At 36.5% G+C, this 13,047-nt stretch overlaps 1 protein-coding gene and 1 long non-coding RNA gene across 7 annotated transcripts in view; one reads left to right on the forward strand and one right to left on the reverse strand.

The window, feature by feature from the left end:
• The window catches only part of LOC107668070 (uncharacterized), a 15,210-nt gene extending 7,573 nt beyond the window's left edge, over positions 1-7,637 (forward strand). The window contains exons 2-3 of the long non-coding RNA XR_001631849.1: positions 1,313-1,316; positions 7,628-7,637. This is a non-coding gene — a long non-coding RNA (uncharacterized LOC107668070). The remainder of the gene's footprint in view (positions 1-1,312; positions 1,317-7,627) is intronic.
• magixa (MAGI family member, X-linked a) overlaps positions 1-13,047 on the reverse strand; it is a 56,624-nt gene that overhangs the window by 32,509 nt on the left and 11,068 nt on the right. For 5 of the 6 annotated variants that reach the window (XM_016459837.1, XM_016459833.1, XM_016459834.1 and 2 more), the window contains exons 4-9: positions 10,023-10,142; positions 6,407-6,580; positions 5,533-5,710; positions 4,759-4,829; positions 3,614-3,781; positions 958-1,450 (exon numbers count right to left, since the gene is read on the reverse strand). In XM_016459837.1, the coding sequence (XP_016315323.1) occupies positions 958-1,450; positions 3,614-3,781; positions 4,759-4,829; positions 5,533-5,710; positions 6,407-6,580; positions 10,023-10,142 (1,204 nt within the window). The remainder of the gene's footprint in view (positions 1-957; positions 1,451-3,613; positions 3,782-4,758; positions 4,830-5,532; positions 5,711-6,406; positions 6,581-10,022; positions 10,143-13,047) is intronic. The other variant, XM_016459835.1, reaches the window with a different exon arrangement.

Below are 13,047 nucleotides of genomic sequence, written 5' to 3' on the forward strand. Positions count from 1 at the left end.
CAAATTTAAAATAAACATTTGCATTTGAATGTTAGGTGTGCAATAGGGAGCGTCATCAGTGGTGCACAAGATGCGGTGATAACGATGTAAGTGACGTTGCATTTTAATGTTTTGTTAATCTAGCCCACGAGATGCGCCGCTGCTGTGTTATGCATTCAAAATATTAGAGAAATATAGAAGCTCAATGCGGAGTAAATACATGATGCTGTTTTGTTCATAACTGTTTATGCAATTTACGGAATTATATTTGATTTATATGAGTTAATGTAGACGTAATGCAGTTTTTTTATAGACATTTATTTCCTTGCGTTGACAATTTAAATGTGCTGCATTATTTTGCTCATTGCGCCCTCCTGTGGCCTCGGGAGACAAGCCAAAAGTTTCCTTAAGACCCATTTAATCTGCATATAAAACATTAGAAATTAGATATTTGTTTAATTTTTATTGTGTGTTTGACTGTTAAAACAAAAAAAATATTTGTTGTTTGTCTCAATAAATTGGGTTAATTTAAAAATACAGTGGTTAAATTTAAACATTTTTTCTATTGCTCTTTGTTTTACAAAAGGTTATAAAAATGTCAATAATTATCGATACAGAACGATATGAAACATTATATCGTGTATACATTTTTTAGCTATATCGCCAAGCCCTATTTGAGACTTTAGTCTTTGCAACTTTAGGGATCTTATCTATTCACGAATAGCTTGTAAGACTCCAAAGAGAAAGGAAAACTTGAAATCGCATCATATGACCCCTTTAATATTATTATCACCATGTTCATTAATGATAATTATTATTATTAACAACAACAACAACATTAATTATAATAACAATTATTATTAATATCACAACCATGATCACCATCATTAATGAACATTGTTTATTATATTAATATTTTTAATATTATTTATTATTAAAAACGATAATTCAATCAGTCTGAAATGTCATTCTGGTTACCTGCGCGTGACAACAGAGCAGACCTCCGTATCGCTATGACTGGAGCTCATCCGCTCTGATGGAGGAGGGGCATTTGAAGAAGTCACCGCCCCCATCGCTATAGTCCCTCCCACTACATTTCCATTGGCCATTGCGTATGAAAGCTGGGATGCTGTGTTTCCATTAGCATCCAAGGACTCTTTCTGCATGCGGGGGTAGAAGTTGTTGTGGTGGGACATGGAGCGGTTGAGGTTCACCAAGCCAGGCTGGTGTCCATCGGGATGTTGGACCTGGGATTGAGCAGACCCAGGGGCTGTAGGGTTGGTGCTGGTTGGGTCAGAAGTGGAGGAGAGGCTGGTTTTGGGGCAGCCATCAGGGTTGTAGAGCATTGGGTAACCTCGACGGAGAACCACGTCCACACTGTGACCCATGGGGACGGATTTCAGCATTTCTACAACCTCTTTATGGGACAGACCCAGCACACATGAGTCATTGATGTACACTAGGATGTCCGCTGAGAGAGAAAGACAGAGCGAGAAACATTTGGATTTACACATGTGGGAAATCATAACCAATCAGTATAATGAGGAATCAAAATGTCCTTAATTTTGTAAATTTAAGAAATTCAGTGAACAATAAATCCTGCTGTAACTTTCAAAACTTCCTACCAGTCGAAAAAGTCTGACCTTTGTCTGAGTTTTATGAACTAAGGGTCAGAGAGGGTTGAAAATGGTCATGATAAAAGAAATAATAACTAAAATCAATAAAAAATAATTTATCAACTAAACTACACTAAAAAAATAAATAAATAAAAATTTGGTACAAAAAAAGACAAACCTCAAAGGAATTTAGTTAAGGTACCATGTGACCCCTTTTAAGGATAAATGAGTGTGTGTGTGTGTGTTTGGTTTTGTTAGTACACGTGAGTGGACAGCGCTGTGTGTAAGAGACAAGCAGATTAAAACCTACAGGCCCATCTGGATTAAGAGCAGATGAGCAGATTCAAACCATGAGACCCTCCAAATCACCAAATACACACACACACACACACACACACACACACACACACACACACACACACACACACTTTGCCGGATTATATGAGGAAATAATTCCATACAGTCATCCATCCTGCAGAAGTATTATTCTCTTGTTCTGTCCCCCAACACACACACTCTCTTTCTCTTTCCTTCTTCCTTATATTCCTGCCTGGTAATGAGAATGTGTTAATGAGAGTGAGAGATCTTTCAGGTATAGCGTAATTTATCAGAAAGGCATAGTTTAAAAAAGGGGAAAAAAAGAATGAGAGAAGAGACAGCCCTTCAAAGAAATTCTATTCTTCTTATTTCTGAATGTTTGATGAGACATTGAAAAGTTTTCTAACGTCATGCGGCCCGAACAGTACAGAACAGTACGCTGTCTAATAACGCTTCACAGAAAAATGACTTCCAACCAGATTTAATTAACTGATAAGAGGGGCTTCAAATTAATTTTTCAAGGATGTTAGATTTTGATTAAGAAACTCCTAAAAGAAACAGACGAATATTCAATTTTTTAATCAACTTACTCACACACACACACACACACACACTCTCTAATCCAGAGAGAGAGAGAGAAAGAATGTCAAGGGATTTCCTGCCTAAAATAAAAGTGAGGATTGGAGGGATAGATTAAAGGATAGGGAGAGGAGAAAAGCAAACAGCTCATGCTCCTGTGGTAAAATCTATCTTTTATCCATCCGGTCCTTTTCTCTCCCCTGGTTTTTCTGCCATCTATAAATGATCTGATTTAAATTCAGATCTATGGGGCTTTTTGTCTTCTAAGCATAAAAAGAGGATGTTAAAGTCAGCAGTACCATTACATCACATATGATTCACAATGTCCTTAAGAGCCCCCTGCACAAATCTGTGTGTGTTATTAAATTATTATATCTGTCATAAATCTATAAATATTTAAAGAACTGACCGCTGAAGTGCCATCTCCTCTACTGCAGATTTATACAGAAGCAGCAAAAAGCAGAAGCCACTTAGCAGTTTCCAAAAGAGAATACTCGTGTTGCCAGGGTAATATGAATGTGGCATGCAGGGAAATCTTTGATTCTTTTTTTATTATTAGTATTATTTCACCAACTTTCTATTTAAAATTGTAATTGTTCTCATTGTGAAATTAGAATAAAAGTAACCGGATGAAAACATTAAACATTACAGTTGATGCCTCTGTGAATATGTTTGTGCAAAGTGTCATACTGAGGAAAAACGAGTAATTTAACATTAAAAAAAGACTGATTCATGCCATTTTTTCCTTTTAAACAACAAAAACAGCTTTACTGAAAAATAAGAATAATCGTCATCATAATATTCCTGAATATGCTTGTGCAAAGTGTCATATTGAGGAAAGACGTGAGCAATTTAACATAAAATGACTGCTTTTTCATTTTTCTTTTAAATAACAAAAACGGCTTTACTGAATAATAATAATAATACAGTAGTAATTTTACATGACTATTAAGAAATATTTATGCCTCAATTCACCCACCATTGGAACATCGTGCCGTTTTTATTTTAGATCCTAATCACTGCTATAATTTGCTTTTAGCTTTTTGTGTGACAGTGTTTGCAATACAGTGCCAGCTGCATCTGTTTTATGTTTTTTTAAAGGACACAGGGTTAAAACTCACCTGCTTTGAGTGTAGACGGGCCTCCAGGGGTGACACTGTACACCTGCAGGAACTCTCGAGGTCTACTGCCACCCACAATGTTAAAGCCAAACCCACGAGGCCCTTTCGACAGGCGGGTGTGTATGGAATAGCCCTTCAAGTCAGATGGTTGGTCTATGAATGCAGGTACTAGTTCACACACACACACAACAAACAAACATAAAAGTAAGTATCTATACATGAGATGCTAAGTCCACAGAGTTTTAGCAATGCCTTTAAGCCAAACCGCCTACACTACAGTGTTTCAGGATGGAGTTGATTGCTAAACAACAGTGCCATCTGCTGGGATGTGGGCTGTACTGGTTATACTCTGTATAAAATGTTCAATCACACTTTTTATATTTTGCAGTAAAATGTGCAGTACTGGCAAAATGTGCAGCATACAACAGAGCACTTTTTTAACCTTTTTCTTTCAGTTTGTTTCATTCATTATTTGAACAGACTGCCAAACATTAAATTTTTTCCTCAAACTTGCATCTAAAAATTTTAAGTAACCACATTTACTTCCAGCATGATAACTGGACTCCAACCGCTGAATTAAACACGCAATGTAAAGAGGTCATGTGACAATACAGTATGCTACCATCTCAAACCTGCGAAATGTATATGGTTTCACAACAGTAGGCAGTATACCATATATACTACACACTATTTGTTTTTCAAACTTCTAAAACTTTTTTCCTTGTGGTTAAATTAGATTTCAGATATTTATGCACATAAATGTATTTGCACACATGGGCTTCCTACACATATGTGCATAGTAACAGACAAAATGACTTCTGAAGATCACTCAGCTCAGAAGTGATGATAGCAGACATGACCTTCTCAAATCTAAGAGAGCGTGCTTTGAGTGATAGATAACATTAAAGGATAAAGAGAGATGGAAAGTGAATGGGCGAGTGGGGAGAGACGAGGGGATCGTGGATAAGGTTTGAAAGGCAAAGGAAACAAGGGATAAGATGAAGGCGTGAGAGAAAGACTAAATGGCTCCAGGAAGGTTTGCCATTAATCTTTGTGTGAAGACTGCAGAGAGAGCGAGAGTATGTTTGGGGGCAAAAATTGGAGAGGAGCCAAGCTCACACACACATGCACACATATACACTCACACTCTGTCTTGCTGACAATCTCTTTGCCCTGAGTCCTTGGGTCCAGCCAGCTTGTGGTCTTTGAGTTATGGCTGAAAAATTAGAGAAATGAGAGAGACTTTTTTCCCCTCACAAGGTTTCATCAGCAACTTTAAGATGAAATACAACTACAGTTCTGAGAGCAGTAAACATTAAGAGGACTTAATTTTCATAGATAAAGGCAAAGATTATGCAGTTTTCACTGACGTGCATCTTAAAGTTCAAATGTCGCCCTTATTTTACACAAAATTGCATCAAAATACAGAATAACCACATTAAGCGGACTTAATTTTCATAGATGTAGGCAAATATTATGCATTTCTCATTGACATGCATTTTGAAGTTCAAATGTCTCCCTTTTTTTTACACAATTTAATCAAAAATACAAAATAACCCCATTAAGTGAACATAATTTTCATAGGGGAAGGCAAAGATCCTGCGTTTTTCATTGACGTGCATTTTAGAGTTCAAATGTCATCCTTTTTTGCATCAAAAATACAAAATAATCACATTTACTTCCAACATGATAACTGTACGCCCCCCGCTGAATTAAACATTTCTCATTGAAGCACATCTTAAAGTTCATGAGTCGCCTTTGCATGTCAAAAATCCAATGTGACATACAAAGGCATTATGTCAACTTTGACTATAATCTTTGATTACTGGAGGAAGCAAATGACCTTCTGTCTCTAATCTTGCCCACTCTATTTCTCACTATACCGTCTATATATTTTCCTTCTCCTCCTGCTGACTCACTTGATGTAATAGGGTTCGCCCGTGTCACTGAACGCCAGCTCCCAGTTTTCAGGCAATGCCCCTCCACGTGCTCCATTCTCCATGGCAACCCCTCCATCCTGCCCACCGCCTGAATCCCAAGTCTGATTAGGTGAGACAATGGTGGTGGGCGGGGCACTGCTGGCTCCTACAGACCCCGCTGGGAAACAAAGTACAGTGATTTGTACAGTGCCGTCTTGTATAAGCTTAGGCAAACTCAGGCCATCAAGTGGTCACGCTGTTCATGTTACTCTCCTCTTGCCAGCTCTAATATGAGAAAGGCATCAATCCTAAATACAATTCCATAGTTTTTAATGTCAAAAACATAAAAATGTAAGCATGTCCTGGTTGAGTGTTCAAAAACTGTGGGTTTAAATTGCAAAATGGTTAAAAACTTCAGTCAAATCCAGAGATGCCGGAAGATTCAGCATGCCACAAAAACTCAACATACTGTATATTGCACACAATATTTAAGCAACAACAAAGTAACTTCTCATTGGCTTTAGCTTAATGTTAGGCTTTAAGTTTTATGTTAGTTTTAACAATGGCTTTTAGAAGATAAATGTATTGTCTGTGTAACAGTGGAAGGAGATAATTAATTTTGGAAAAAAAATTAACTTAAGGGGAGCACATATAGAGGAGAAAATTAAAAGGCCTAATACCTAAACTTGTGTCTTGGGGTACACCATGAGTTATAGATCCTGATAAAAAAAGAGAAGTTCCCAATCTCAACAGAAAATGTTTCCTAAATATATTACTGTACCATGAGATAGGAAGTTGCTTGCATTTAAAAATACTTGTTTAAGAAATGAAAACAACTCATTTCAAAATAAAGGTGGACCCAACAGCTGAATACCTGAAAGACCAGAGTCTTCCTCGCTGTTGTCCCCTTCCTCCACTGCCTTTTCCAGGTTGCTGAGCGATTTGCTACGGGTACGGAAGTTCCTCAGGAGATTTCGATGTTCCTGGTATGTAATAGGGGGACTGTCAGGACTGATGTGGACTGGCCGAGGTGTGCCATAATAGTTCCCTGTGATGATGGAGATTTTTTAGAAATGGCCTCTATAAACCCACAATTGAAAAATTTTTCCAATCAGCAAAATTAAAAAACAATGGCCTTTAGACACAATGCTTTACATGCGCTAACTGAAACAGTCCTTGACAAGATCATCCATTTTCAACCTAAAAACTATTGTTCCTTGAGTCGATTTTTTTGAGGCAGCCAAAGAGCCATTTCTACAATTGTGGACCAGAATAAGATAATCAAAACAGCTTGAGACAGAAGGCTTTGGATCTCAATTTTCAAAAACAAAAAGGTATTAATCCAGCAAAATACAAACCCTATGAGAACACCATTAACATTGAAAAGAAAAATGAATCCAAAAAACATTCAAATTTACAATTACCTGACATACAAACAAACATATAAAACCCTGGTAAATTTATGTCTAATTTAATACAACATTCTTCATTATATATGGCCAGCATAACAATTGTGAAATGTTAAAATTAACATGAATTAACATGAGCCCCTTATTCCTGTAGTAACAACATGTACTCAAATGGGCATGAACTCCACAAGTCTGGCAAGAGCTCCACAAAATCTGATGATCCATGCTATTCTGCATGATTTGAGTGGATGTTCCAAAAGATCATCTTGTGCTTCAATGGAAACAAGAAAATCTGACCTTTTGTACCAAGGACTTCACATGATCAGTGTCATAAATTTGCTTACTTGATTAGTGAAATAGAAATAGTGCAGAATTAATTTTATGTCATAATATTTCTTAATTTCAAAACTCAAATCTTAAAAATCCTAAATTTTCCTCATTTAAAATAATCTTAAATTTAAAAGCCATTTCCAATGGTTCATGTGACCCCAATGTATCTTTCAAAGTAGAACTTCTTGTATCACTAGTTTTAATGATAAAGTTCAAGTTGTACATTTTATCAAAAGAGGAATTTTTCCTGCTCCTGGCTGCCGCTGCCGCTGCCCTAGATCACACTCTCTTTAAAACCCTTAATCACAGCTGTTATGAAACTAATAAACTGACAGGATGTTCCAGAGCTCTTTTAGCAACCAGATCAATGGCGAAAACATGAGATTAATCCACCTCTGAATAACAACCTCCAAAATGCTAAAGTAAAAGCGTACAACATAAATGTTCAGGTGAAAAAACACTATTTACACTATAAGACCACTAGGGGCACACAATCCTTCGCAGTTAAGAGAGTTTACATGTTTGGCACTTTCAGTGATATTTAACCGCAGCATAACTCCCTCACTGCAGCTTATTTACAACTGGAGAAAAAAATAAACAGAGCGAGAGGGAATGGGGGTGGAGGGGTGATCGGAGACAGAGAAACTGAAATAGGGATTACAGAGAAAAGCCTCTTTTCTCCAGTACAGAGTGATAGAAAAGTAGGAGTGTGGTGTGTTTTCTGACTGGAGAGATATGACTCATGAGCTGCAGGGCATCACTGCTCAGGTGTTAAAAACACATTTGTTATTAATTATAGACGTATTAAAATGTATCAAATCTCACCTTTCTAGATTTTTAGGGGGTCATTAAGGTTGTATTAAGAAATTAGTACTTTTATTTAGCAAGAATGAATTAAATTTATCAGAAGAGACAGTAAAGGCATTTATATTGTTAGAAGTAATATTTCCATTTCTATTTCAAATGCTGTTCTTTTGAAGTTTTTATTCATCAAAGAATCCTGGGGAAAAAATGCATCACGGTTTCAACAAGAATATTAAGCGGCACAACTGATTTCAATATTGATAACAACAAGAAATGTTTCTTGGTCACTAAATCAGCATATTAGAATGATTTCTGAAGGATCATGTGACACTGGAGTAACAACTGCTCATTCAGCTTTGCCATCACAAGAATAAATTACATTTTATAATATATCCAAATAGAGAACAGTTATTTAAAATTCCACAATATTATTGTATTTGTATTGTATTTTTGATCAAATAAAGCCTTGGTGAACATAAAAGATTTTCAAAAGCCCCATTCGTTTGAACAGTCGTGTATATATATATAGAGTAAAGATTTTGGCAGGGTAAGTAAATATCTAAAGGTCTAAATAAAAAATAAATAAAATGAAACAAAAAGAAGTCCCTATTGTTGATAGTGACATGGTCAGTGACTGGACCATGAGTCATCAGTCATCAGCAGGTTTGCATAAAAACCACACAACCATTTTTATGTGGGATTGAGATGGACATAATAAGTGAACAATATCTTTCTTACTTTTCAAAGACAAAGGAAAGTGGTGCAGCGGCATCAAAAACACGAGTCAGTGGAAACATATTCATAAATCCAAGACCTGCAACTTTGAAGGATGTCATAGTGTGAATCTGCAGCTTTGTGTGAGACCCTTAACAAAGACATCAGCAGGCTCAGACATCAGTCTGTGTTACACGCTTGTTCTCTCTCCATTAGGGCTCTTTTCAGCTCTTTCTGCTGATAATGTTGGAGGACAGAACCGAGCCAGCACGGCACTTTTCTCCGCAGTCTGGAGGGTGCTTCTCTTGATTCTGATTGGCTTGAGCATTTGGAGCTCTGGCGTGACGCCCTGACCCTCACCATGTGTTCACGAGCACACACAAACTCAAAATGCATGCACACACAAACTCAGTAGAACAGTAAATAACTCTTATATCCAAAACAAGGCCTGTCTGTTCCATATATTTGCATATGAATTTGTCTGAATATGAATTTTGTGAATTTGTGAGTTAAATCTGTGGAATAGAATGGATTTAAACAAGGTAAAATGTGTAAAACACACATACTGGTAGCTGGATCAAATCAGCCTAAATATTTAATAAACAAATATGAAGAACTTAGTGAATGGTGGTCTGAGTTCTGCAGTTGCAGTTTTTGTGTATGTTATGTTATGTATGTTATGTTGCAGTTTGCTCATAAGCAGTTTTTTTTTTTTTTTTGAGCATTTGATATTTTAATTTGTTATTTGAGAGAAAATATAATTGTTTGATAAGCAATGAAATAACTGTTTAGATCAGTGCTTCTCAACCTTTTGACTCAAAAGCCCTCCACTGTCCACAACAATTTTAAAATCCCCCCAAGCCCTAATTTTGTTTTAAAAACCTATTTAATTTCATGGGCAATCATAGTTTTTGAAAAGAAAAATTTAATAAAATAAACTAAGTATAATCGGGAAAAAAAAAAATTGCTTGGTGTAACTAGACAAATTTATTTTTATTACACAAATGCCCATGGCACTTTATTTTATTCATTTATATTATTATATAATTTCCAGGTCTAGAAATCTTACTTGTAAAATTGAACTTTCTCATATATTCAGGTTTTACAAGACCATGGGAACCCTGAAATTGTTATTTAGTTGTTTTAGCTCATTTTAGTATTATTTTAAATAATTTTAAGTCATGTTGAGTCCCCAATGGAACCCCCTGGTTAAGAAACAATACTGATTCTGACCTTTGAACTTCCCACTTTCCAGCAGGGCTCCAGACTCTTCCAGGGAGAAGAATTCCTCAATGGACACAAAGTTATAATCCACCCCTGAGATCTCTCCATCTCGTGGTTGCCTGGTCGTACCTGGGTCAAAGCAGGGAGAGCAAACATAAGAATGTAATTAGAAAAAAAATACAATGTTTTTGCTTTTTGCTTAACTTAGCAAAAAAGACGTATGAATTTGTTATAAGTAGACAACAAGCCATTTAAATGGAGAATGTAAACATAGAAAGGCCAGTAGTGCTACAAACATATAAGGCATTTTAAAAGATCATTATTTTTTCATAACTTGCATCTTCCCTTTGCTAAAAATCTAATGCATTAAAAAAAAAAACACATCCTGATGACATCACCAGGAGGCAAGTCTGCTTTGATGCATTTGATGTTAGGATCTACAGAACCTCAGAAAACAGAGACGCAGCTGTCTCACTCACACACATACTTGTAGCAAGTTGATTGGCATTGATATAGAAAGCAGGCAGAGTTTAATGTCTGATGTGAGTGTCAAATGAAGTTAAAATCAGTTACATAACAGCGTTTACATACTAACTATATATTAAACAAACTGTCTGTGCGTCTGTTTGCATATGACTTTGGCGGTGTGAGGCGACACCTGGTTATGATTTCACACACTTCAGACTTGCTCTATAATCCCACAGTGATGAGATTATACAACTTCCTCTCAGTTTTCCATCTCAAATGAAAGTTGAGAAAAGTGGATTTTCCTGAGGTAGATTAGCAGTGCATCCCGATTTAGGCTAAACTGATCACTGCAACTCTCTGGCGTTGCGAAGAGATAGAGTAGGAAACAAGCACACTTTGATCAATCGACCTTGCCAACATAACAAATGGCTCTGAAGCTAAAGTCTTCAGGTAGAGAAAAGGTACGTGGTTTATGAGGTAGCGCACATATCGCATGGATACAATGCATAGTTACTCAACATCAAGCAGGACTGTAATGACTTAAAAGCCTTCAGCCATTATATACAATAAATCATCCATTAATAACAAAACACTGCATTGTCCCAAGCCCATATATGACATCACAGCGCCTGTATTGCATTAATCCTACTGACAGCCCATGCAAAAAGCATATGAGAGTGTTTTTTTCTTTTGAAATAATGACATTTCAAGGCAACAAATTTGAACCTATACATTCACTCTGAAATTAATCTCTAATGAATGTGTAGAATGAGACATTAAGGATTTTGACATTGAGGGCTTTTTACATTCGTAACGTGACATTTCTGAGTCTGGATATTTAACAGGGGAAAAAATGTATCCATCAGAAACTGATTGGATTGTGAAAAGCAGGCGTAAATTTTCAGAACGGAGCCAGGTAGTTGGGGTTGAAATATAGCGATCTGTGATGTTAGCTGAAAAGGACAGTTGAGCAAGTTATTACATCTTGATGAAAGATTACGAGGAAACTTTTTTTTTTTTCTTTGGGAATAACATGTACTGATGAATTACGCAAAATAAGACCAGGAATGTGTTTTAGAAAAGTAAATAATGCTGACTTCATGTTGACTCTAAAAGCCCCAATGCAACCCCATGCTAACTATTTAGCATGACGTTCAGCACCTGGTTAAACATAGCAACGTACATTTATACTGACACACCTGTGCTATTTTATCCTAAAAGAACAGATAAGAGGAGCATCTTACATTCTTCTAATTGCCTGCAATCTATTCAGAGAAGTGACAGAAAAATTAGCTGCTTTATGGTGTCAAAATAATGATGTGATGAATAAACATGTCAATTGGGAAAGCCTTTTTTTCGAGTAGACAGGCTATATAACTGAACCGACAGATAAAACGTTATGTGAATGGATGCACAAATATGAGTGTGCTTATGTGTACATTCACAAGCATGCGTGAATGGGTCTGTGTTTGGGTGCTGACGCGTTTATGCGTATATGCATGCACAGGAGCACTGAAAGGCACAGCAGGGTACCTCAGGCTGGAGACAAAGACAAATGTGCAGCTTTGGGATTCAAGAGCAGGAAATAGGTGAAATTTGAATCATGCGGGATGGATTAAATGCATCAGCTGTTATGGTTTTAAAGGGGCCGGCAGGAGCTATACATTAATAAATGCATGCAATCATTTCTGAAAATAGTTGCAGTTTTGTTGCCAAGGCAAAATATGGAACACTGCCATTCACAATGAGCACACTGCTGTGACATTCGATGACAGTTGCCATGGCAATGGTTAAAGTGCATCGCATTGCCTCAAAGTGGCTGAACCTTTGACTCCGCATGAGGCTTGACGTGATTGTAAACTGGATTTGTTTACAGTCTCTGAGAGCATCAAAGCATGAGATTACATGCATGCTTTTGCTGGCTGATGTATTTCAGTATCTTTCTCATTTGTGTTTTTAATGCAGTTGTTTTACTGCAGGGTTTTCAACCTTTTTCAGGCCAAGAAGCCCTTGGTGGACAGAGAGAAGCAGCAGGGAGTCATTTTACATATTGTATAATCTCGTGTAGCCAGACCTACTGTATGACTAAAAAGCATGAGGTCTGGTCCATATGCATTTTGTTAAATAATGGCGTGGGGGTCTATGAAGAGTTTTAAGGAAAATAATAGAAAAAATGTATTAAAAATGTGTCAAGTCAGTGATCAGAGTTTTGCTTGTGCAAAAATTAATACAAAAGGTTTTTTGCCCATTCATTTCACTTTTTTATTTCCTGAACTGGAAGACGAAACACAAAACTCAAATGAAATTTGTATAAAACTAATCCAAAACACTTATGTAGGCAGTTGAAATCAGATTAAAATTATTTATTTTTATGCAGTTGTCTGTGTCAAATATGTCCAGATCTGAATAGTGCTAAACTTAATATATGACACAGCATCTACTGTACCTCTAAAGTCTCATGCATGGTAAACCTACATTTCGTAAGTCAGTAACTGCAACTTACAGTTTAAACAGACAGTATAAAAACTTAAAAAAAAAAAAAAAAAAAAAAAAAATTTTTCCCGAG

The sequence above is a fragment of the Sinocyclocheilus anshuiensis genome, unplaced genomic scaffold (assembly GCF_001515605.1).
Source record: "Sinocyclocheilus anshuiensis isolate Anshui unplaced genomic scaffold, SAMN03320099.WGS_v1.1 scaffold1024, whole genome shotgun sequence".
Lineage (NCBI taxonomy): Eukaryota > Metazoa > Chordata > Actinopteri > Cypriniformes > Cyprinidae > Sinocyclocheilus > Sinocyclocheilus anshuiensis.